We start from the raw sequence: 26,877 nt of genomic DNA on the forward strand, positions 1-26,877 counted from the left end.
TTTTATGTATTAAGGCTCTAATTTTGGGAAGTATTTCCAGTTGATATATATTTTTGATTTATTGATTCCTTTATCATGATATAATGACCTTCTTTGTCTCTTCATAACATTTTTAGTTTAAAGACTGTTTAGTTTGACATAGGTATAGCCACTTTTTATTGTTGTTATTTGCTTGGAGTATCTTTTCCATCCCTTTACTCTCAGGCTATGTGTGTTTTTAAGGCTAAAATGAGTCTCTTATAGGCAGCATATTGTTGGATCTTGTGCTTTTTGTGTCTATTCTATATCTTTTGAATGCAGGATTTAAGCCAGTTATGTTAAACTAATTATTGATAAGGACTTACTACTGCCAAGGGCTTACCACTGCCATTTTGTTTTATAGTTGTTTTGTAGATCCATTATTCCTTTTTTCCTACCTGCTGTCTTTTTCTGAAGTTTGATGTCTTTTGGCATCAGTATGATCTGATTTCTTTATCATGTTCTCTACTGTAGTTACTACAGGTGTTTTCCTCATGGTTACCATGAGGCTTACATAAAATATCTTAAAACTATAACACCTTGTTTAAACACATAGCAACTTAACTTCCATAGAACTTCTAAGTTTTATACTTTTACTTCTCCTCACATTTAGATTATTTATGTTACAATTTATATATTTTTATATTGAACAACTAATAACACATTAGTAAAAGTTATGGTTACTTTTACTATATTCCTTTTTAAGTTTTAAACTAGGGTTGTAAATGAATTTGACACTATCATTAAAATATTATAAACCAAGAACCATTTCAAGGAGCTTGCCACTTAGGTTTTCTCCCAGGAATTTTATGGTTTCAGTACTTATATTCTAGTATTTAATCCATTTTGATTTAATTTTTGTGTTTTGTGTAAAATAGTGCTCCAATTTCATTATTTTCCATGTTGCTGTTCAGTTTTTTCAGCATTTATTGAAGAGACTGTCCTTTCACCATCATATATTCTTGGTTCCCTTTTTGTAAAATAACTGACCATATATACCAACATTATTTCTGGGCTATTCTTTTCCATCAACCTATGTGTATACTTAATGCCAGTACCATATTCTTGATTACTATAGCTTTATAATGCAGTTTGAAATCAGCACGCCTGATGCCTCCAGCTTTCGTCTTCTCTGTCAAGATTTCTTTGATTATTTAGGATCTTTTATAGTTTCGCCCAAATTTTGCAATTGTTTGTTCTAGTTCTGCCATTGATATTTTGATAGGGGTTGCACTGAATATGTAGATTGCTTTGGGTAGTATGGACATTTTAACAATATTAATTCTTCCAGTCCATGAACAAAGAATATCTTTTCATTTCTTTGAGTCTTTTATAGTTTCTTTCATTAATATCTTACAGTTTTAATGTGCAGGTTTTTCCCCTTTTTGTTTAAGCTTATGCCTCATATTTTACTCTTTTTGATGTGATTGTAAATGGGATGGTGTCCTTAATTTATCTTTCTGATTGTTATTATTGTACAGAAACACAATAGATTTTTGTATATGGGTCTTGTGTCCTTCAGCTCTACTGAATTCATTTATTCTAACAGTTTTTTGATGAAGTATTTAGGGTTTCCTATATATAATATAATGTTGTATGCAAACAGTGACAGTTTTCTTTTTTTTCCTTTCTAATTTGAATGCTTTTTGTGTCTTTTTCTTGCCAAATTTCTCTAGATAAGACTTCCACTATTATGTTGAATAAAGGTGACAAAAATGGGTATCCTTGTCATGTTCTTGATCTTAGAGGAAAAGCTTTCAGCTTTTCAACATCAAGTATATGATGTTAGCTGTAGGCTCGTCATATATGACCCTTATTATGTTGAGGTACATTTCCTCTATACCCACTCTGTTGAGAATTTTTATCATAAATGGATTTTGAATTTTGTGAATTTTTTTTTCTGCATCTATTCAGATGATCATATGACTTTTGGCCTTTGTTTTATTAATGTTGTGTATCATTTGGATTGATTTACAGATGTTGAGCCATACTTACAATCCTGGAATAAATCCCACTTGATCATGGTGTCCAATCTTGTTAATGTGTTGTTGAATTCAGTTCGCTAATAATTTGTTGAGGATTTTGCATATATGTTCCTCAGGGATATTGGCCTGTAATTTTTTTTTTTCTTGTGATGTCCTTATCTGGTTTTGGTATCAGGATAATGCTGGCTTTATAGAGTTTGGTAGAGTTTGGAAGTGTTTCTTTCTTTCTTTCTTTCTTTCTTTCTTTCTTTCTTTCTTTCTTCTTTTCTTTTTTGGAAGAGTTTGAGATGGGTTCGTATTAATTCGACTTTGAATGTTTGGTATAAGTTTCCAGTGAAGCCATCTTGCCTTGAACTTCTGTGTGTATGGAGTTTTAAAATTACTAAATCAAATTCTGCCTACTAGTGATTGGTATGTTCAAATGTTCTGTTTCTTCAAGATTCAGTCATGGAAGGTTGTATGTTGCTTTGAATGTATCCATTTATTCTTGGCTTACCTATTTGTTAGTCTTTAAATGTAGTAGTCTGTTACCACGTTTAGTATTTCTGTGGTATCGTTCATAACACCTCTTTCATTTCTGATTTTATCTGAGTACTCTCTCTTTTTTTCTTGATGAGTCTACCTAAAGTTTTGTCAGTTTTATTTGTGTTTTCAAAGAAACAGCTCTTGGTTTCACTGATCCTTTCTATTGTCTTTTTAGTCTGTGTTTCATTCATTTCTGCTCTGATCTTTGTTATTTCCTTCCTTTTACTATTTGGGGTTCTTTTGTACTTATTTTTCTAGTTCTTTGAAGTGCATGCTTAGTTTATTTGAGATTTTTATTTTTTGTTTTCTGAGGTAAGCATTTATTGTTAAGAACTTTTCTCTTAGAACTGCCTTTGCTGTATCCCATAGTCTTGGTATATTGTATATCCATTTTATTTTGACTCTATATATTTTTAACTTTATTTTTTATTTCTTCATTGACCCATTGTTTGTTCAGTAGCATGTTGTTTAGTGTCTATATATTTGTGAATTTTCCAGTTTCCTTCTTGTAATTTATTTCTAATTTTATACCATTGTCATTGGAAAAGATACTTGATATGATTTCAATCTTCTAAATTTGTTATGACTTCTATTGTGGCCTAATATATGATTTATTTTGGAGAATGTTCTATGTGCATTTGAGACAAGTGTGCATTGTATTTCTTTTGAATGGAATGTTCTACATACATCTGTTAAGTTCATCTGGCCTAACATTTTATTTAAGGTTGATGTTTTCTTATTGATTTTCTGTCTGGATGATTTATTTATTGGTGTACTGGAGGTATGGAAGTCCTTTACTATTATTGTTTTGCTCTTTCTCCCTTTAGGTCTGTTAACATGTGTTTTATTTATTTAGGTTCTTTTATGTTGGGTACATAAATATTTACAAATGATATATCTTCTTCTTGGATTGACTTCTTTATCATTATAGAATGCCTTTCTTTGTGTCTCACTACAGTAGGTTTTAAAGTCTATTTTGTCTGATATAAATATAGTTTCCCCAGCTTTCTCTTTGTTTGCATTTGAATATCTTGGTATTCATAGATTACCTTTTTCATCCCCTCACCTTCAATCTTGTATCATCTGAAGTAAGTTTCTTATAGGCAGTATATAGATTTGTCTTTAAAAAAAAAATCCATTCTACTATTCTATGTCTTTTGGAGAATTCAGTGCATTTACATTTAAATAAATAAATAAATAAATAAATAAATAAATAAATAAATATGTTTTTGGAATAAAACTTTGCTTTTATTCATTTATTTTTAATTTTTAAAATTTTTACTTAAATCCAAGTTAGTTAACATATAGTGTAATAATGATTTCAGGAGTAGAATTTAGTGATTTATCACTTACATATAACATACCCAGTGCTCATCCCAACAAGTGCTCTCTTTAAAGTACTTACTGACATTTTGTTAATTGTTTTTGTAGGTTTTTCTGTTTTGTTTTGATTTGTAGTTCTGATTATTTTTTTTTTCTTGCTCTGTTCCTTTGTGGTGTGGTGACTTTCTCTTGTGATATGCTTAGGTTTCTTTGTCATTATCTTTTGTTTATCCCTTAGAGGTTTTGCTTAGTGGCTACCAGGAGGCTTAAATATAACAACTTAAAATAACTTATTTTTTAGTTGATTACGTAAGTTTCAAAGAATTTTAAGTTTCTACATTTTTACCCTTCTCCCCCTACACACTGTTTTTGTTATCATGTTTTACATTTTTATCTTATGCATTCCTTAACTAATTCATGTAGTTACTATTACTTTTACTTCTTTTATCTTTTAACCTTCATATTAGCTATATAAGTGATTAATCTACTGCCATTTCTATACATTTACCTTTACCAGTAAGAGCAGTACTTTCATGTTTTTATTGTTTTTTGTTGTCGCTAATGAATGTCCTTTCTTTCAGCATAAAATAATACCTTTGACATTTTTTGCAAGGCAAGTTTAGTGGTGATGGACTCCTCTAGCTTTTGCTTCTCTGGAAAATTATCTATTTCTCTTTCAGTTCTGAATGATGTATTCTGGTTAGAGTATTCTGACTGAGAATTTTCTACTTTTGGCACTTTGAGTATATCATACCACTCCCTCTGGCCTGCAGATACCTTTGACATTTTTTGTAAGGCAAGTTTAGTCGTGATGGACGCCTTTAGCTTTTGCTTCTCTGGAAAATTATCTATTTCTCTTTCAGTTCTGAATGATGTATTCTGGTTAGACTATTCTGACTGAGAATTTTCTACTTTTAGCACTTTGAGTATATCATACCACTCCCTCTGGCCTGCAAAGTTTCTGCTGAAAGATCTGCTGATAATGTTATGGGGGCTTCCTTGAACATAACAGGTTGTTTCACTCTTGCTGCTTTTAAAAACCTGCTTCTTCAAATTCTTCAAGGTTTTTAGCCTTGACATTTTTATTATAATGTGTCTTGGTGTGGGTCTCTTTGATTTCATCTTAGTTGGAATTCTATGTGTCTCCTGGACCTGGATATTTCCTTTTCCAGATTAGGGAAGTTTCAACCATTACTTCTTCAAATATCATTACTGCCCCTTTCTTTCTTCATTCTTATGAGACTTCTATAATGTAAATGTTTGTCTGCTTGACATTGTCCCATAAATTCTTGAATCTGTACTTACTTTTTTTTCATTCTTTTCTTTTTGCTGCTCTGATTAGATGAGTTCCTCTGCCCTGTGTTTGAATTCACTGATCCTTTCTTCTGCTTCATCTGGTCAGTTATTGAATCCCTTTAGTATATTTTCGGTGTAGTTACTGAATTCTTCTGATTGGAACTTTCTTATATTTTCTATTTGTTGAAGTTCTCACCATGTTAATCCATTTTTTCTCCTGAGTTTGATTAGCCTCTTTGTGACCAATTCTCTGAACTTTGTCAGGTAAATTATTTGTCTCCATTTTATTAATGTTTCCTCTCCTACGCTCCAATGTTTTATCTTATTCTTTCATTTGGAACATATTCCTGTTTCTATATTTTGCTTGACTCCCTGTATTGGTTTCTACATATTAGATGAAATAGCTACCTCTTCTTGTCTTGGAGGATTGGTCTTGTGTGAGATACGAACCTTATTTTTCAACCCTGCCCTAGCTCTTGGTTGTCTTTCACACCTTTGTGATTGTTCAAAGAGCCTATTTTATGTAGTTTCCAGTAGTTGAGTGTGTGCCAAGAACAGTCAGTGTCCAAAAGGGGAGAATTTCATTCAACACCTAGGTTCAGGCTGATTGGAAGTCAGACCCTCAGGCAGCAGCTTTTAATTTTTTTTTTTTTAGTGTTTATTTATTTATTTTGAGAGAGAGAGAGAGAGAGAGAGAGAGAGAGAGAGAGAGAGAGAGAATGAGTAGGGGAGGGACAGAGAGAGAGGGAGAGAAAGAAAGAATTCCAAGCAGGCTTGCTCCATGCTGCTAGTGCAGAGCCAGATGTAGGGTTCGAACTCATAAACTGTGAGATTATGACCTGAGCTAAAATCAAGAGTCAGATGCTTAACCTACTGAGCTACCCAGGTGCCACTCAGACAGTAGCTTTTAAAGAACGCAAATATATACTATACTATGTACTGCAGTCATAAGTTCTGCTAAGCCCTTGAGCCTGGTGATCTGGACATATTCCCTGGTAGCACTGGCAACAATATTGACTCTAGATGAATATACAAGTTCCTTTCTGGGAGATACATGTAAGTTGTAGTGAGTCAGAGGGAGAAGGCAAAGATGGCATACCTAACCTGTATTCCCTGAGAGAGCTTCCATGGCCTTTAGATGTGTGCCAAGCCTACAATCTGCCCTTATGTCTGAAACTCCATGACTAGCAAGTAAGTCTCTTTTACAAAAAGTCTGGGGATGTGTTTCTGTCTGTTATCTGTGTAGTGTTCTGTGGATTCTAATCTGCCAAGAATTGTCTCTCTGATTGTTATAGTCTCTTGAGACCCAGGAATACAAGCTCGTCTCCCAACCCCCAGCCACCAGATCCTGGTGATCAAAGGGTGTCCCCTGGGCAGCAGCCATAGAAACCAAGGCATCAAGGAATAAGGGACTTGTATGAAAGCTTACTTTGAGAGATGCTAGTGCACTGGTAGAGCATGGTGGAGGGAGTGGCATGAAGTTGGTATCCTTCCTCCAGGTCTCAAGAAATGTTTACAGTCAATCCTTAAATTGTCTTTAATTAGAAGACTGCCCTTCAGGCTGAATCTATATAGCCTGAAGCTAATAGGTCTCTTTAACAGAAAGATTGAACTCCTGTATCTGTTGCTTTGTGCTGTGATATGGGTGTGGTACTGTTTAAGAGCTTTTACTCCATTTGTTACATTCCTGTGGGACCCATGAGTATAAGCCCTACAGGTTATGAGAACCAGTCAATATAGAGATGCCCCCTGAAAGCAACTGCAAAAATTAGGGCACCAGAAAAGGGTATATGCTCCTTTCTGGAAGATACTAACTAAACTAACTAAACTAACCAAACTAAACTAAACTAAAGCTAACTGAACTAAAGCAGAGGGAGAGTGCAAAGATTATATCCACTGCCCTTAATTCTCTCAGGACTTCTAAAGGTGTTCCTATAATTGTGCTAAACCAGAAACCTGCCCCTCAGGCCAAATCTCCTGGAAAAGGAAATAGCCTCTTGTTTAGAAAGATGGGCAGTGTGTTTCAGTGTGCTATCTGTTCAATGCCCTGGGATTTGTAGTCTGCCAAGAACTTTCTCTTCAATTGTTATAGTCTCATGGGACCTAAGAACTCAGGTCCACCTTTATCTCCATAGCCAGGTGATCAAGGGACATCCATTAGGTGGCAGCTATAAAAACCATGTCACTAGATATAAAAACTGGAGCACCAGATATGTGTAGAAGCTGCCCTCTGGGATATACTGGTGTTCTGGAATGCAGTAGAAAGGAAGTACAAAGATGGCATCCACCAAAAAAAGGAAAGAAATAGAAAAGAAGAAAAAGGAAAGAAAAGAAGCATTAAGGGTGACATCACAGGAAAAGGGGTTGGGGAAAGATGGCATCTTTCAGCTTTAGCAAGGGAGGGGGCGTGCAGGAAGAGGTCATCCACTAGCCTCTGATACTGGAGAGTAATCCAATAGGTCCCTGCCCCTCAGACCCAGTGTTTTAGAATTAGGAAATGAGTCTCTTCCACCAGAAGTCTGGGCGGTTTCCAAAGGACCACTTCTGCATTGCGCCCTGGGGTGAGTGAGTCTGCATGTATACCATTTAAAAGCTGTTCAAGAGGATAACTCAGAATGGTTTGTCTGACAGGTCATAGATCCCAATTTCTTTAGGGCCAGTTATTGGAGCTTTGCTAGTTTCTGTGGTGGTGTTATATTTACTTGATTTTTGTCATCTTTCATTCCTTATGTTGGTATCTGCACATTTGGTTAAACAGTCTCCTTTTCCAGACTTTATAGATTCACTTTGACAGAGAAACTTCCCTAGACAGCTCAGACTGGGTGTCTGGATATGACTGCTGATAATGTCTTTGGACTGTCCCTAGGCAGCTGGACTGGGTGTGGTGACTGCTCTTAGGGTCTATTTTGGGGGAGGCAACTATTCTAGCTCTGAGGGTGTACCACTGGCTTAGAAGAGCTAGACAGAACTGCTGGGTTTGTTTCCTGCCCAAGTGAGATTGTAATGTAGGCTCTGTGGTTGCCTGGATCAGGCTCTGGTTAGATTTACTAGTTGGTTGGGATTTGGTAGTATACTCTGCAGTAGTTTGAATTAGTTCCTCTGCCCTAGCAGGACAGTAGAATAGGAGTCAGGACCTGCCCATCTCGTTATTTGGGGATCTAAATCAGGCAAGAGTGTGAGTGAATATCCTAGTCAGGTGAGGCTTCCAGTTTTGCTCTGCAGACAAGGAAAGTCATGAGCTCTATTCTCTATTCATGTGCCACTATAAGTAAAGCTATGGGGTGGGCTACACAGCTTCTTGTGTGCTCTGGTAAGATTCTGTGGTTGGGCAGGCTGAAGCCTGTATTCAGCAATGAGTGGTACCAGAAATTAATTTCCTTGCCCAGGTGTAGTGGGAGAAGCAGCTCCAAAGAAGTAAGGCTCTTTGTGGCCCCAAACTGCCCCACACTGCAAGTTCCCTGGCTGAACAGGACTACTCACTTTCCTCAGGGGTCAGTCAGCATTACCTGCCTGCCCCTTGTTTTTGCTAGGTCACAGAGAGGCTTCTGAGTATTCTCACCATCCCTTCCTGTCGGGGGGGGGGGTGGGGTGGGCAGGAATCATGCTTTGCAGCATATGGGTTATGACTGCCCTCCTGTGCGTGGACCCACCTTAGACAACTCCTCAATTTTTCTAAATAGGCTTTCCCATTGGGAGAGGCCAGGAACTACAGTGAGCAGTAGAGAAGCTATGAATTAATTCCCTTAATTGGGCAAAGCAGGGAAACTATCTATACTGGGTGCTACATTTACTCTGGGGGTGATCAGCTCTGCTCATATACCTCTCAGCTTGCTAGTGTTCCCTTACTGCCAGATGATGCCAGGAGCCATGCTCTAAAGTGGTGGGGCTATGACTTAGCTCTTTGGCATGAGCGTACCAGCCTCCAGGGCCGGCAAACCTCCTTGTCTGACTGACTGCCTAAATGAGGCAAACCTGTACCCTGCCAGCATATTGTGCCACTGACTTGATTCTGCAAATGAGCAAAAACATTGTTTGGGACTACCATTTGGGCTCTGCAGGTAGGAATTCAGTCTGTCAGGATTCCAGTGCTGGTCCCACCCTGCTTTGTCACAATCAGATTCCCAGTAGTTGAGCACCACAGACTCCCCTGTAATCCCCATAGGGTAAGACCAGAGTAGGGGCTTCCACAAAGTGACCCACAAACACTACAGGGGCTGGATGTTACCCCTGGGCTCTCTTACCCACTGAAAGAGCTGGTAGGCTCAGGGGAGACCTCTCAGTGTGGTGCTGCACTGGTCTAAAGGAAAAGGATTGCTGTTCACATATAGCCACTCCTTTTACCTTTCTAACACATTCTGTCGTGGTCTTTGTGGTATATTGGGAGATGTGATTCAGCTTTTCCTTTTGTTCTAGGATTCTCTCAATGGTGTTTTGTCCATGAATAGTTGTTAGTCGTTCTTGCGTGGGAGAACAAAGTCAAGAATGACATCTGTCACTTATATTTACATATGTATGAATACATTTATATGTATATAAAATTCTTGTTTGAAAGATTTTTTCCTCCTCTCTTTAGTACTTTGTGTCATAGTAGTGCTTGTTGACCTCAATTGTTTCTGCTGAGAAGTCAGCAGTTAATCTTATTCAGGTTCCCTTGTGCATGACTAGTCCTTTTTCTTCTGCTGTTTTCAGGATTTTCCCTTTGTGTTTTCTTTTTTCCTTTGTTTTTGCATTTCTACTATTTTACTATGATGTGTGTGGATGTGTTTATAATGTGTTTATTGTACTTTTAGGTTTTTTTTTTTTTAGCTCTTGGATGTATAGATTAATGTTTTACATCAGATTTCAGAATGTTTTAACACTTCTAATATTTTTTTCCTGTGTTTTTTCTCATTTTCCTCTTCTATCTCCCATTATTCATATGTTGATGGACTTAATTGTACTCCACATTTCTTTGTGGGTCTGTTCATCTGTCTTCATTATTTTCTGTTTATCAGCATAATCTTTATCTCTTCAAGTTTTCTGACTTTTTTCCTTTTTCCAATTAAAGTCTGTTGAACCACTCTAGCAAAACTTTCAGTTACTATACTTTTCAACTGCAGAATTTCCATTTAGTTCTGTTTTATAATTTCTGTGTCTTTATTAATAATCTCTATTTGAAAAAGCCTTATCATTATACATTTCTTTGCTTATTTGAGGCTTATTTCCTTTAAACATATTTATAATAGTTGCCTTGAAGTGTTTATCTGTATTGTTTGTCATTTGTACCCTTTTAAAGGCAGTTTCAAAGGCCTACTCTTTGGTTACACTTTTGTTTTTCTTTGCCTGTCTCATAAGTTTTTGTTGAAAACGACATTTAAAAAAATTTCTAATGTTTATTTTTGAGAGAGAGAGAGAGAGAGAGAGAGAGAGAGAGAGAGAGAGAAATGGAGTGTGAGCAGGGGAGAGGCAGAGAGAAAGGGAAACACAGAATCCGAAGTAGGCTCCAGGCTCTGAGGTGTCAGCACAGAGCCTGATGCAGGGCTCGAACCCACAAAACCGTGAGATCATGACCTTTGCCAAAGTCAGATGCTTAACTAACTGAGCCACCCAGGTGCCCCCAAAACTGGACATTTTATTTTATTTTATTTTATTTTATTTATTTATTTTTATTTTTTAATTTTTTTTATAACGTTTATTTATTTTTGAGACAGAGAGAGACAGAGCATGAGCAGGGGAGGGGCAGAGAGAGAGAGGGAGACACAGAATCGGAAGCAGGCTCCAGGCTCCGAGCTGCCAGCACAAAGCCCAATGCAGGGCTCGAACCCACGGACTGTGAGATCATGACCTGAGCTGAGGTCGGACGCTTAACTGACTGAGCCACCCAGGCGCCCCAAAACTGGACATTTTAAATAGTATATTGTAACCACCCTTGTTACTGAACATCTCACCCAGGCCTTATTTATTTGTTTAATAACTTGGGTAAACCATTTTAGTAAATTTTATTTCCCTTGCACTGTGGAGCCTCTGATATTTCTCCTTAGAGGGCAAACCTTTAGCCAGGTGCGGTCACCATTGGCATGACAGTGATTTTAGTAGGGCTTGCCTTGATTGTCTCTTTTTCTGATTTCTCTGTTAAGCCATTCTGAACTCCTTTGATGTCACAACTATTACTAGCTTTCATTAGTTGCCAGCTGACTACTCTATTGTTTTCAGAAATTCCCTGGAAAATAAATTGTTCCATAGTGTGATCTTTTAAAAGTGGGTTCTTTATAAAAGTAATCTTTGAGGCCAGGTTTTACAGTTTGTTCAGATCCCAGAAGGGCTTTTCTTAGCTGTCCCCTCTCCTGGTTCTCTCTGGTAAATCTCAAGATGGTTTACAGTTTAGCTTGCTACTCTCCTGGAGGTACCCGCTCCTTTTAATTGTTTATCACTTGCTGAGGGCAAGGGCTCTCAGGGTTCCAGTATTCTCTACCTATTGCACCTGGGTTAGAGCTTCTGCCTTATAAGTGAATTCTGAGAGGAGGAAGGAAGTCCAAGATCTCCCAGACATTCTTGCTTGGAATAGATTCTCTAAAACATGGATCCAGGCTATGGTATTTCTTGGAATGCTACTGTAGGCCTCAACTGGGACCAGCTGGGGAAGGGATCCTGTGTTTTCTTGACTTGTTACATTTGTAAGTAAGCAGAAGTAATTAGTACAAGTGCTGCTTGAAGTTCTTAAATGATAGTTGTATCCCTTTGTCTTCATGTTTTTCACTTCCAGGGGCTGAAGTAACATATTGGATGTGTGGGTTGCCGACAGTGTCTCTGATAGTGGTGAGGGAAGGTTGAATGACTTTAGCAGAGCAGAGCTGCGCCACCAACTTACTCTAGTCATCAATAGAGCAAAGTTAACTTTTACATTATTTAAGCCATTATACGTTTTATTCTCTTAATATATTTTACCCTAATTTGTAGATCATCAATGAAAGTATTTTGCATGAAGAAATGAATAGATGGAGCTCACTTTAAAAATTTGAAAAATGGAAAAAAAATGCTTTCCTTTTAGTTTTGTTTTACCTCTGCTAATTAATAATAATGGTAACTGTAAACTTCCTACTTCGTCCATCATTTTAATTCAAATGACTTTACAATTTCATCAAATAGAATAAATGTTACTGATTTTTTGGTAAATTGTCTCCATGATATTGAAGTAGTGTACTTTGATATCCTCTCTTGCAAAAATTTTAAAGATTGGCTGTTAAATTTTGTCTAATACCTTTTCTGCATCTGTTTGTATACACAGACATGTTTCTTCCATTAATTTGCCTATATAATGAGCTTTGTAATAGTTGATCATATTGTTCTTATTCTTTCCTTGTATTGCTGGATCTTTTCATTAATATTTAGAATTTTTGCATCTGTATTCAAAGCTGAGATTGGTCTATGGTTTTCTTTTTATTGCCTTATTAGACTGACTAGGACTTCCAGTGCAATGATGAGTAGGTTGGGTGAGAGAGGACATTCTTCCCTTGTTTTTGATCTTACAGGGGAAATATTTAGTATTTTACAATTAAGTTTTATATTAGTTTGTTGATGCCATTTATCAGATAATATTTTGGACATATTGGTTTAAACAAAATTAATCTCCTCTTTTTCTTTTACATTTTTTACTGTGACTAATAGAAAACTTAAAATTATTTGATGGCATACATTGTATTATGTTGGACAGTACTGCTCTAGAGTAATTTTTATAGATGGAGATAGAGTTACTTCTTTACTGGAGAAGAATAATAAAAAGAGTTCATAATGGTTACCTTATATTTCTGTAGATAACTTTGTCATGTTCTCCTTGCCATTATATTATAAAATACATAGCCAGACATGAGTACAGAACTGTTTGTGGATCCATATCACCAGAGATTTCTCAGCACCCATTCATCCCTTGATGAATGATGATGAGTAAACTTTAGTGCCTAGTTTTTTATGTAGTATTAATATGAAAACAAATATTACATTAAATTTAGCAGCATGTTTTCTAAAGATGTAAGTGAATTCATGAGTAGTTTTCTTTCTTTTTTTTTTAGTGGCAAAAAAACTAAATGACAATTTCCTCCCCGCCCCCCCCCCAACCCACTCTTATATTCAGCCCCTTGTTGCATAAAAAGCATCAGGAGAAATTTATTGGTGAATGTGAAACAAAGTGGACTTTTATACCTAAAGGATATGAAGACAGTCTCTTTAAGCATCTCTTTCTTCAGCCTGAAACTAATAGAACAGGAAAACTTACACATTGGAAACATGTAAGTATGGTTAGTTTATTACTTACCTTTAAATATTTTTATTTAAGATACTATAGTTGTAATTTATGTATCAATAGTAAAAGTTTCTTCATTCCCTTTTAAATATTCTCATTATATTGTTAATATTCTGCTTGAGGTTTTCTTGATGTAAGAAAAGTCATATGATAACAAAGTACAAATATAATTTTGTGGTACATTATTCTTATCACAACCATTTTGTAATTTTATGCCTTGCGTATATATTTTCTCATATCACCTACTGCAAATAGTTATTAATAGTAATGTAAAATATCTTCATAGCAGTTGAAAACAAAGAAATATTTAGTTTATTGAAAACTAATGATACTATATGTAGTATAATATTCATTCAGTGTTTATGATAAATTATGTCTTGCTTTGAGGACACATCGGAAATAGAAACTTATTTATTGACTGCCTACTGCTGTCAGGTGCTCTGCTAGATATTTTGCATGTGTTCTGTAATTTATTCTCCACAGCACTGTAAGATAGGTGTTTTCATGTCATTTTTATAAAGAGGAAAACTAAGGCTTTTACAGGTTAACTAACTTACCAAAAGCCACACATTTGAGTGACATTGCTAAGACTTAACTCCAGGTCTTCTGACACCAGAGTTTGTGCAAAAAAGCACAAACTTTTTTTTTTATCTTTAGAAGTTTTTTTTTTTTGACATTAAATAATGGTAGAAATGAAGACTTGACATTCTAGTATAATTACTAGATCAAACTTATAATAATGTGTAATGCACTGTTTGTGATAAATAAACCCCTTCACTTGTAGACCTGTTTCTAAGTAACTTGCACTATAAATACTTCCATTTTATTAACATGATTAGAAAAGACTACAAAAGGTGCAGACTGTCATTTGTCTGATTTCAGTGTTATTGAGGGCATGTGTTTTAGAAGTAGCAGAGGAATATCTTCAAGCCCTTAAAACCCACAGAAATTATCCATTGAATGAAAATATAGATTTAAAAGGCCAATATATCCTATTCAAAACTTTTTCCTTAGTAGCACACAGTGCCGACTATATTCATTTGCTCTAGATGAGATGCTTTATAAAGGTATAAAGTTCATATGAAGTGTCTTTTGGCCCTCTATATAGAATATAAACTCACTGGTTTCAGGCATGTCACATGCTTTTTTAGGTGCTTTATGCAGAGGAGACTTTCATTGAATGTTGTATATAACCAATTTGGATATATATTTATAAAGTACTTGCACACTCATGTACAGATATATGTATATACACATAGTCATATATCCATATGCAAAATCTAATATACATACATGGATATGTATTATATTATGGCAAATGACTATGTGCATAAACAGGAATTAAATATTCATATTGTAGAGGTATTTTATTTAATATCTGTGAAGTTACATAGAATATATCATTGTCAGGTCTTTGGAAGTATTTTAAATGTTAAGAAATTTGGGGATATATATTCATTATAAGGAGTTTTCTAAAGCTGTTAATATTATTGATAATTTTGCTAACCACATCACAATTAATGTTATTAAGAACTATTCTTTCATAGTCTATAAATATGTACATTGTCTGATGATTTTGCACTGTTTATAGCTACTATTCATAAGACCTTATAGAAGTTGTCTTCAGCTCAATTTCTTAGAGTAATTGAAATGATCCTTAATCATAAGATTCATCTTTGAATCTTTACTTCTTCTGTGTAAAATTGTTGTTCCATCTTCTGGTGGCTTCTTTTGTAGTCTCTTCAGCTCACTTATGTGGTGTACTATTCTGTTATTTTTGTATTTTGTCATTAGTGACTTGGCAATTGGTCAAGTAGAAACTATAGTAAGAACAAGTGATGCCATAGAGTGCTTAAGAGAACCTAGGATCCAAGAAACTTTAAAAAGATTAAGAAGTAGGGAAAAGAGAGGAGGTAATAAAATAACAGTATTTAATACTGGGAGTTCATTTTTAAAAAATGCTGTGAGCAGAATAATGGAAAGGATCAGTCAAGAGTGGAATTCAAGTTTTAGTAATTAGATAAGTAACTAATGTCTGTTTTTCTTCTGTTTGAGGCTGAAATGTGCTTGGTCCAAAAAGCATAAAACTTCCTGTATTCATGGTAACCTAAAATGGAGAGAACCAGAAGAGTGAGTTCAAGTTACATTTATTTAGGAAATGCTATGCTGCAAAGCCAGCATTTAAGGTGCACACTTAAGCTGTTAAAGGAGATATAGAACCAAAAGCCAAGATTCATGAGTAAGGACTCTGATTAAAAAAAAAAAAGTGGATCAGAGGAAATTGAGGTTCTGGAACAATTGCTAGAGACATTATTTATCGATAGCTCACAGTCAAAAGGTGGCCGTTCCTCTTGAAGAATTGGCCGACAGAAATACAGACCTATGGTGGTCAATGAGATCAAGTTTTAGGGAAACATATTATTATAATGGATTTTAGGGAAATTTAGATCCTATTGTGATGGATTTTGCTGGGACACCCAAAAATGTTTGAAATTTGCTTTGGCATAGTCAACCCTTTTCCTCAAAGGTTACTGAGGTAACTGAATTAGGTTACTGAAAATGTATGTATAGGGAGTAATAGCAAACAGAGCAGTTTCTTTTTTTTAATGCTTATTTATTTATTTTGAGAGAGAGAGAGAGAGAGAGAGAGAGAGAGAGAGAAGGGTGAGGGGCAGACAGAGAGGAAGAGAGAGAATCCCAAAAAGACTCCATGCTTTCAGTGCAGAGCCTGACATGGGGCTCTTCAAGGGGCTTGTTAGGATGTGGGGCTCAAAGTGGGGCTCGACCTCAGGAACTGTGAGTTCATGACCTGAGCTGAAATCAAGAGTTGGACACTTAAGTGAATGAGCCACCCAGGTGCCCCGAACAAAACAGTTTCTAACTGGATTTGCCTGAAATTCCATTGCAAAACTTTAGTAACCTGGGCTAGAGTATGAGATATTCTTCATTATTTATGCTTTGTTGGCTTTGTGGTATTATTTCTCTTATTTCCTATATTGCAAAGATGAATTTTAGAATAGCTATAATATGAAAGAAAGTCACACCCATTGTAGCCAAAAGGAAAGAGATTCAGAGGAGAGGAAAGCGATTTGCTACATATTTATCTCAGAGGCAGCCTAGTTGCTTCCTTTCCTCCTGCTCCCGCACCTTCACATCTGAAGCTTCCTTAAGTGGTTTAGTCATATGTTGTTAGGAAGGAGGGAAAACATCTAAAAGGTAAAAAAAGAGTGATTGCCAGGAACCTTAACTCTTCCAACCTCATGGAAAGTAAGAACAAGTCTATCTTGTAGATACCGATCTTTGACAGCCTACCTCCTAGATACATGATCTAATTGTTTTTTCTTAGAACTTCAATAACACCTTGCCTTCTTGAAGCATGAAGTTTGGAATGTCATACCCTTTGTCTTCACTCATTTTCTGGAGTGGGTGCATATATTCTTCCTAATTAGGAACACAATGAGGAGAAGGATCAATAAGGCAATCCAACCCAGTTTCTCTGGAAGGGATCTCTTACTTAGAACCACTTTTAGGGGTGCCTGGGTGGCTCAGTCGGTTGAGCGTCCGACTTCGGCTCAGGTCATGATCTCGTGGTCTGTGGGTTCGAGCCCCACGTCGGGCTCTGTGCTGACAGCTCAGAGCCTGGAGCCTGCTTCAGATTCTGTGTCTCACTCTCTCTCTGCCCCTCCCCCACTCATGCTCTGTCTCTCTCTCTCTCTTTCTGTCAAAAAATGAATAAACATTAAAAAAAATTTAAAGAACCACTTTTAATACATTGACTGTTCATATTTCATATTCCTTTGTGACATTGTGTGGTTCCTGGAAACATTGGAAGTAATCTAATATGGCAGTCGTCTATACTAAAGTAAAATTTGCTTTAGAAATGCTGGTTTGGTTGAATTTTAGAATATTTTTATTGATTTTTTTTCCTTGATTCCAAAAATTTATTTTTCTCATAACTAATACTGATGGAGCTATATACATGCCATATTGAACACTATTTTTGTAAAACAAAATAGAACAAAATGTTTTCAAATACAGTCCTCCTATGAACCTGTTCCATTATTAAATACATTTTCCTAAAGATACACAGAGACTTTTCAGATTGGCTTCTAACACTTAGCAATATGCATTTAAGATTGCTCCATCTCTTCATGGCTTAATAACTCATTTCCTTTTAGAGTGAACAATATTTCATTGTCTGGATGTATTACAACTTATCCATTCACCTATTGAAGGACATCTTGGTTGCTTCCAAGTTTTGGCAGTTATGAACAAAGTTTCTATAATCATCCATGTGCAGATTTTGTGTGGACATAAATTTTCAGGTTGCTTAGGTAAATACAAGGGAGCATGATTACTGGATCATATGGTAAGAGTATATTTAGTTTTGTAAAAAAGCTGCCAAACTATCTTCCAACGTGGCTATACCATTTTGCATTCCTACTAGCAATAAATGAGAGTTCTGTTGCTCCCTGTATTTCTAGCATTTGGTGGTATCAGTGTTCTAGATTTTGGCTATTCTAATGGATATTTACTAATGTCTTATTGCTTTAATTTGCAATTCCCTAATGACATATGGTGCTGAACATATTTTCGTAAGTTTACCTGCCATCTAGATGTATATCTTTGGTGAGCTGTAGCTCCCTTTTTACTATTAAAAAGGTGAGATGATTTATCACATGGCCTATGTGAGTAAGAAAAAGAGAAGGGTTCACTTTAAGCAGGGCTTCTGTACAGTATATAAGTACATTTACATCAGACTCTATATAGAGGATATTCCCTGAGATTGTACAGAGCACAGCTTGCATGGCAGGGTGAGTTTGCCCTGATTTTATAAATCCAAGTAACTAATCATATTTGAGGATTGTTTGTGTGTGTGTGTGTGTGTGTGTGTGTGTATGTGTGTGTGTGTGTTCAATGCGTGCACAACACACGTGCACATACACCTACTTTAAATTAAGGTCAGTCTGAGGGTAGGGAAAGAGAATAATCATCTCCATATTACAAGCCAAGAAATATTGAATTTAGTTTTTCCCTCTCTGTCTTGTTTAACAGTAAGTGATACTAAGACAATACAGAGAGGGTTGATCTATCAGATTCAGGAGATGTGATTTTGGTCACCTTGTTTTAATTATGTGGAGGGTTAAAAAGAAACTTACGGGTAGATATTTTATTTTTAAATTTCATTGTTTTGTATAATAAGAATGCTTTCTTATACTGGAAACTGACATTTTTTTTAATGTTTATTTTTGAGAGAGAGAGAGACAGAGCGCGAGTAGGGGAAAGGCAGAGAGGGGGAGATACAGAATCCAAAGCAGGCTCCAGCTCTGAGCATCAGCACAGAGCGCAACATGGGGCTCAAACCCACAAACCGCAAGACTATGACCTGAGCTGAAGTCTAATGCTTAACAGACCGAGCCACCCAGGCACCGGGCCTTTATTTTCAATGTGTTTCTGAAATGTTGCAATTTGTGTAATTCTAACAAGCTTTGTGATGACATTGTTTACAAATTACCCTTTGTTATTATCTGTCATTTTAGGGTTCTATCAGCAATTCAGTTTATTTCCAATGGGTCTTTTTTGAATATTTACAACATCCTTAGTACTAAAACAAACTCTAAAGCCTTAAAAATGGTAATCAAGCAAGTGCTATGCTGGAACTTGTAAGGAGAGAGGGAAGAACTAGGAAAAATTCACTGGATAGGGACCAATTGTATAAAGTGTGGAACTGAGAGGAGAGGAGTATACAAATTCGAATCCAGGAAGCCGATTGCCAACATTTAATGGGTCTCACCAAAGGAGACAGAGTTGTCCTGAGTATCAAGACTTCTGGGAAATAGTGGCTTTTAGTGGTAAGTGGAATTATGAGATATTAGAAGAGTATATAAGGGCATATACTAGGGCTGCCTAAGGGTAAGGGTAATTTAACTTAAGCTTAATTCAGCCCTCTTTTGGGGTCCAAAGAAGTAATAATGATGGCTTAAAAGTGACACCATAGCTTAATGACCTCATCAGTACTTAAGGGGCGAAATTTAGCCATTTAATAGTTTTGCAGGTATTTGTTGTGTGTTTTTAAGTATCAGATTCTCTGCTCATCACTGACAAAAATAAAGTAAATAAAACATGTCCCCTGTAATCAAGATTTTATTGGGACTAAAGAGAGAACACTTGGAAGTAAATGAATAAGATTAGGACAGAAACATACAAGGATAATATTACCATTTGTGGTTGCTCAGATGCAAGAAGTGTCATTAGCTGAGAGCTTCAGCATTTAGTTTCTTTCAGGGTCCACCTCTGCTTTCAAGTTGAGGTCACACTATTTTCTTTAGGCAAACTCCAGGCAATTATTGAGTAAGGCATGTTTGCAAGCACCTGGTCATTTCTGCTCAGTGTGAGACTTTCAGACAGACTTTGCTCTGGAGCTCCAGGGTGGTTGGCAGAAAGTTTGACTTTTCTGATTAATCTACTTCCTCCATTTTCCCTTAGTAGGTGTTACCTCCCAATAAAAGTTTTGCACACTTAACTCTGTCTTGGTATCTCATTTCTGGAAAAACCAACATGTTACCATTTATTATTATGCTTAGTGCCATAGATATAGGTAGGAAAGATTTGAAACCAAGGAATTGCAGAATTAATTTTAAAAAGCAGCAAATGAGCACTACTAGTATAATACATAATCTGAAGTGAGAACTTTGGGAATTGCCAAGATCAGTAGGAAAAAGAGAAACAAGCAGAGATTCACCAAATATCATAATACATCTGGAAAAGGTAAAGAGACAGAAATTATTAAGTGCTGATAGTATTGCTCAACAAATACTTTGTGCATTGAGTTAAGGAAAATTAAATAATTTAAAGCTAAGAGAGATAGAAATTAAGAAAGAGTTGTAATGAGGCCCTTATAAATTATGCCAGATGATAACTTTATTGGCATATTTTAACATCTGCTTAGAGATATCAGTTCTGTTTGTCCCATTTCCATACATGAGGGATTTAATATCAATAATATACAATAGATAATCTCCTAGGAGTCATAGGACAAATATAAATACAGATGTAAATAAAAGTTTATTATTAATATTCCTCAATGAGGTGTCAATCTTTTCTATTATTGAAAATATTATTTTTCATAATCATAACTCCATCTGTATACATAATCATAACATATCTGCATGCTACCCTGACCCTCTAGAATTAGTTAGGAACACTGAGAATATAGTCATTGACTCCCTTTTTTTAAAAATATACAGTTTGGCAGTAATCTTTTGCTCTGTGTAAAAAGACATGTGTCCACACTTCCAAGGACCAAAATGAGTATTTCTGCCTGAATTATTTCATGGAGAGGCAAGAAATCTACCTGGCACTCTTCAGCGTAGCTCTCTTCATTATTCAGAGTTTCTCAATCTTTTTGGGCAACTAACTCAAAGGGGAAGCCTAATTTTATACCAAGCAGGAAACTGGCTTACATTTATTTCCTTCAATTATTTTCATTTGCTTTCACCAGGCACTAAGGATTGCCATCAATATCATTCCACCTGAAAGAGCAAAACTTGAGATTTTATGGACTATCCAGGTTTTATTTTAGTTTAGGGCTGTTCGCTTATATCTCATGGTGTAGCCTTTTGATTTTGAATATCAGCAGTATCCTCTCCTTGGGTGGGCATAGGCTTGGAATTTTGATTCCTGACCTTTTGAGCCATCAGATGTGTAGTTTAGTTTATAAATTGTTTCTTCCTGATCTACAGATATTCTCAGAACAAAAGCAGTTTTGAGTGTTGGGGCTTATCTTTCTGGGATCCTGCCTTCTTTTAAATTTTGACCTGATAAATTATAATTTTCTTGATAAATCCTTCCTGGTTTTCAAAGACTTAATAAAAAATGTTTCATCTGTCTTTTCTGAATTTCAGAATTGATCCAAATTTATATTCTTTCAATCCTGGATGTGGATTTTTTGACTCTCCATATTTTCTTTCTATTATTTAATAACTAGCAGCGGTTTCCTTTGACCTAGTAACCATATTCCTTTTTTTTTTTTTTTGAAAAAAGTGTATTTTAAATCGCAAATCTATTTTATTTTATACATTGATTTTAAATTTTAAGGTATGAAACACAGTGTTTCTTCTTCCTACCACTACCATGAGCAGTCTATATGTTTTATATTGGTTTTGAGATTTGGCAATAGTCTGTCTTTTAGGGAACATCAATTGTCTAATAATTGTCAGTATTCTTTTTACATGATATTGCATTATATCCCAGTTTTTTTGAAAAGTTTTTTTGAAACTTTTATGTTTTATGACTCCATAGATACTGCTAAATAATACATAGTAAGGATTCAAAAAGAGGGAAATATATTAAAATCTTGTTAATAATTTCAAATGAAATTTCTGGATAGTTAACTGATGATAAATGTGTTGTTTTGCACACTTCAGTTATTTTCTGCTTCAATTTTGTCAAATGCTAAAAAATTAACTTGTGTATGTATTTGGCTTTTTGCTTACATTGTTGAGTTATTATTAACACTAAAAAGTTACAATTTTTTAAAAACTTGAATCCTGGGGTGCCTGGGTGGCTCAATAGGTTAAGCTTTTGACTTCGGCTCAGGTCATGATCTCACAGTTAGTGAATTCAAGCCCCACGTCGGGCTCTGTGCTTACATCTCAGAGCCTGGAGCCTGCTTCAGATTGTGGATTTCCTTCTCTCTCTGCCCCTCCTCCACTCACACTCTGTCTCTCTCTCTCTCTCAAAAATAAATAAACATTAACACAAACAAAAACCTTGAATCCTAAAATCACCTGAAAATTTTTAATGATTTTTCTCAATCTCTTTTCATTATATTAATTATTTTGGACACTTCACATCTTTGACATTTCATTATAACTCTGACAAGCACTACTGAAACTACATTGTCAACTCCACAATGTTTTTTTTATAATATCTCTAGTGAGACATAATTTGCATAAGACAAAGTTAATCCTTTTAAAGTATTCGATTCAGTGGTTTTTAGTATATTTATTTACAGACTTTTGCTATCATTACTATTATTAATTCCAGAACATTTTCATAACTCCAAAAGAAATCCCATACCATTAGCAGTAGTCCTTATGGGCCCTGGAAACCATTAATCTATTTTCTATCTCTATGAATTTGCTTATTCTGGGCATTTAATATAGATTGAATAATAAAATATGTGATCTTTTGTCTCTGGCTTCTTTCACTTAGCATAATTTTCCCAAGATTTATCCATGTTGTAACATGTATCAGTATTTCATTCATATTTATGGCTGAATAATATTATATGATTATGCCACATTTTGTAATCTATTCACTAATTGTGTTGCTTCCAGTTTATAGCTATTATTAATAGTGCAGCTATGAACATCCATATGGGAATATTTGGGTGGACATACTTCTCAGTTTTATTGGGCATGTACCTAGCAGTGGAGTTACAGGAAGATGATTAGGTAATTCTATGTTTTACTTTTTGAGGAAGTACCAAATTGTTTACTTCTGCAGCAGCTGCACCATTTTGTATTCACATCATCAATGTATGAGAGTTCTAATTTCTCCAAATCCTCACCAACACTTGTTATTATCTGTCTTTTTTTTATTATAACCAGCTTGGTGGGTATGAAGTGGTACTTCACTGTGGTTTTAACTTGCATTTCCCAATAACTAATGATGCTGAGGATCTTTTCTTGTATTTATTGGTCATTTGTATATCTTCTTTGGAGAACTATTCAACTACTTTCATCATTTTATAATAAGTAGGTTCTTTTTATTGTTGAGTTGTAAGAATTCCTTATATATTCTTTTTTTCCTTATATATTCTCGATACAAATCTCATAACATATATGACTTGAAAATATTTTCCCATTATATAGGTTGTCTGACTTTTTCAATGGTATCCTTTGAAACATCAAAGCTTTTAATTTTGATAAAATCCAATTCATCTCTTTTTTTTCCTCAATCACTTATATTTTGAATATCACACCTAAGAAACAGTTATCTAAACCAAAGTCTTAAAGGTTTATTTCTATATTTTTTCATAAGAATTTCATAATTTTAGCTGTTATATTAGGCCTACAATTCACTTTGAGTTAATTTTTATATAGTATGAATTAGGAATCCAACATAAATCCTTTATATGTGAATATCAAGTTGTACAGCACCATTTTTTTTAAATAATAATAATAAAAAAAACCCCTCATACATCTATTGAAATATCTTGGTCCTCTTGTCAGAACTCAACCAAATTCAGGGGTTTATTTCTGGACTCTATTCTGTTGATCTGTAGGTCTATCCCACATAATCACTTTGGCATTGCAAAGTTTTTGTTATTAAAATAGGTTACTGAAGAAAAAAGTCTAATATCCTAAGAATCTTCAATAGTATAGTTTGATTATTGCGTTATAATTAAGATTGAAATCTATTATCCTAAAATTTGTGTTTTATATCATTATACTCAAATTAAAAATTAACATGCAAACTCATCCCATGTGTACAAATGATATATTATTTACCTCCAAATTTTTGAAAATTTGTAATTTTAAGATTCATGTTTTGATAGAAAATCTGATATGGAGAGAAATTTTCTGAGAGTTGACAAATGGAAAGACTACTAAAAGTCCTTAGAAACAATTGAGGATTTTTCCATTCGTAGAACACTTGATATATCCCACTGATAAACCATATGGGGTAGTGTAGATTTCATGAGCTTTATAATCATAAAATCAGCTTTGCCTGCATACTTTAAAGGCAGTAGATACATAATAATTGTATACATATAAATATCAATATAGATACTTTTTAGGAGTGTTAAAGCTCGATTTTAAATTCCAAGTTTAATGTTCTTTATGCTTCCCCCCCACCCCGCCACCTCAGCAAGCTATAGGGAAATGAAGAGTGGAGAGATTTGTTTTTGTTTTTATGTTTGTTTGTTTGTTCTTTAGGAATGTGTTGTTTAGATGAGGCAATAGAATCATGGCCAATATGTGTGTGTAATTAAGCATCAGATGTGTGGTGAAACATAAAATATTGGATGTCAAAAAGAAAAGATCAAGGGTAACATTGAAAAAATATAATGAACAAAGCTGTGGAGGTGAGAATTAGCTTGGCAGATGTGTGAAATGGAAAGGAAACTATCCTAACTATACTAAGAGATTTATGAGAGGAATTGTGGAAAGCAAAGTTTGGTAGGACTGTTAATGGACATTTTAATTTTCACTTGAGTGCTGAAAATGATTATTTGGCAAGGAGTAGTCTCTCTGTACAACTTAATATCTTATGTGCAGTTATACCTGTGAAATTACTTAGAATTAACAAGTTACATTTGTTATTCAAACTTTGTATAGGATAGTGGGTGACCAAACATTAGGATGATTATTTAATTGTTTAATTTATGATATAAAGAAGAGAGTAAAGAATGAAATCTTATACCCATCAGCCTGAAGTTTTCCCGATAGTGAAATATGACAGACAGATGACAAGAAAATGTAGGAAGGTTTCCAGATGAAAGATGAAAGATCATAATAGAAGCTGTAGCTTTTGGTAGTAGATGAGCCTTTTAGAATTTTATTTCATTCAATCTTTTCAATGTTTTTTTTCCCCTCATTATTGTATTATAAACAGTGTACTTCAGCTGGCTCATTCTCCAGTCTCCTTGCTTGATGTTTTCCTTATGTAAATTAAGCATCATCTATTTTCTGCCTAATTCATGTTCCCAGTTTCTTCAAGATGCTTTACAATCAGCTCAACGTTCTGATGACATTCACAATTTTAAAAATATCATTCAAATTGAAACTTCTACATTTTTTTCTTGGTATTCACTAGAAAAGGTACATTAATTAAAGTAAAACTGGTTAGGTTAAGAAAAAATTTGGACTTGACCACTGTACCAGTACAGGAGACACAGAATGGTTATGGTTCTAGGAACTAGTAAAGAAGGGTCAGTTTGGTAGGTAGCCCCACATCCAATGAGTACTGTGAACTCTATTCATTGTCACATGGCTACCAACAGTTGACCAACTGGTATGAAAAGCTTAGGAATGTTGAAATTGGTCACTGAAAGCTGGTACTTGTGAAGTCTGTCCTCAGGTATCAAAGCCTAGACACTATGCTAACAGACTGCTTAAGAAGAAAACCAGTATCAAAGACTGGATTGCTAGAATGAAAGCTTGAGAAATGGCCCAAGGCAGATGTCAAATTAGAACTAAGAAACATTGCAAAGGCAGATAGAGTGATGACAGCTGAAAGAGGAGATAAAAAAATAATTACCAGAATTATGGATCAGTCTATGAGCAAAGGTAAATTAATAAGGGAACTCTAAGTATTGGTCCAGAGAGGCTAATTTTCTCCTATCTTAGGCTCTAGAATTGGAAGGAGAGTGGAGTCTGTATGTTGGGGATTTAGTAGCTCCAAAGGAGGGAAAGAGTGATTGTAGAAACACAGCATACCTAACCAGCAGCTTTTTCTTCAAAACAGAACCATTGCTGCACATTGTGAGAAATTCCAGTATTAAAATTAACTGTGTTTGATCTTGGCTGTTATGAATTAGCCATTTACTGAAGGCAAAGTCTCTTCCATAGATAGAGCTAATATATGAAAGCATTGTTTTGTGTCCTTCCCCTAATTCACCTCCATTCCAGCACATTTCCTTCTTTCTACAATATGCCATCAGAAGGTTTCTGTCTCAAAGTAGGCACAAAAATGCCTTTTTTTTCTTCAAGAACCTTAAATTCTTGGCACCAAGGCCAAAACCTCTTTCCTGGAATCTCTTTACTTCTTTTTAAAGAATGCTATTATTCCCAGAATTGTACTTCTTTATCTGTTTCCCTCTGCGCTTCAGTTTGCAGCATCAAATAAAAGAATAAAGTCCCTGATAATGTCCCAGAACCAAGATTTGGTCTTTTTCATTATTAGGGGAAATCAGATTCTCTGATTTAGCTGCAATATTTTTACTAATATTTTTCTTATGTATGTTTCTATTTAAATTTACTTATACACTGCTTCTTTTGAAAGTGACTTTTATGTGAATGTCTTTAGGAATATAAATCACTTTATGGCAGGTTGTGTTTTATTTTTTTTGTCACCCTTTACCTAGCATAGCAATATGCACATAAGAGGCACTTAACAAATACTGATTTAAAATACTATCTGTTGCTTTTAAAACAAGTATAATCTAAACTCTACTGATATTATTTTGAGTCATAATTTATAACTCATGGAGCCATTTTAGTTTATTTCCTTAAATAAACTAAAGAAAGAAATAAGGGTATCATTGTAAGAAGATAGATGAAAATAAGATGCAAGTCAAAAAATAAGAAGTGCAAAAAGATCACACAAAGTTATGAACTATGTAAAAAAAAACAAAAAGATTTTCTTGCCAGTCCTGTTATACTAGAACTTAGAATACCTTTCAAAGATAAAGAAGGTTAAAGGGGTTACTCCATTCTGTGGTCA

The 26,877-nt window shown here is 35.0% G+C and overlaps 1 protein-coding gene across 1 annotated transcript in view; it reads left to right on the forward strand.

The window, feature by feature from the left end:
- Window positions 1-26,877, forward strand: part of LRRIQ3 (leucine rich repeats and IQ motif containing 3) — a 200,020-nt gene that overhangs the window by 89,996 nt on the left and 83,147 nt on the right. The window contains exon 4 of the mRNA XM_047082700.1: window positions 13,255-13,408. Coding sequence (XP_046938656.1) covers window positions 13,255-13,408 — 154 coding nt within the window. The remainder of the gene's footprint in view (window positions 1-13,254; window positions 13,409-26,877) is intronic.

The sequence above is a fragment of the Lynx rufus genome, unplaced genomic scaffold (assembly GCF_022079265.1).
Source record: "Lynx rufus isolate CCGP_SWC_20201006 ecotype Redwood Valley unplaced genomic scaffold, mLynRuf1.p SCAF_2, whole genome shotgun sequence".
In the NCBI taxonomy this organism is placed as follows: domain Eukaryota; kingdom Metazoa; phylum Chordata; class Mammalia; order Carnivora; family Felidae; genus Lynx; species Lynx rufus.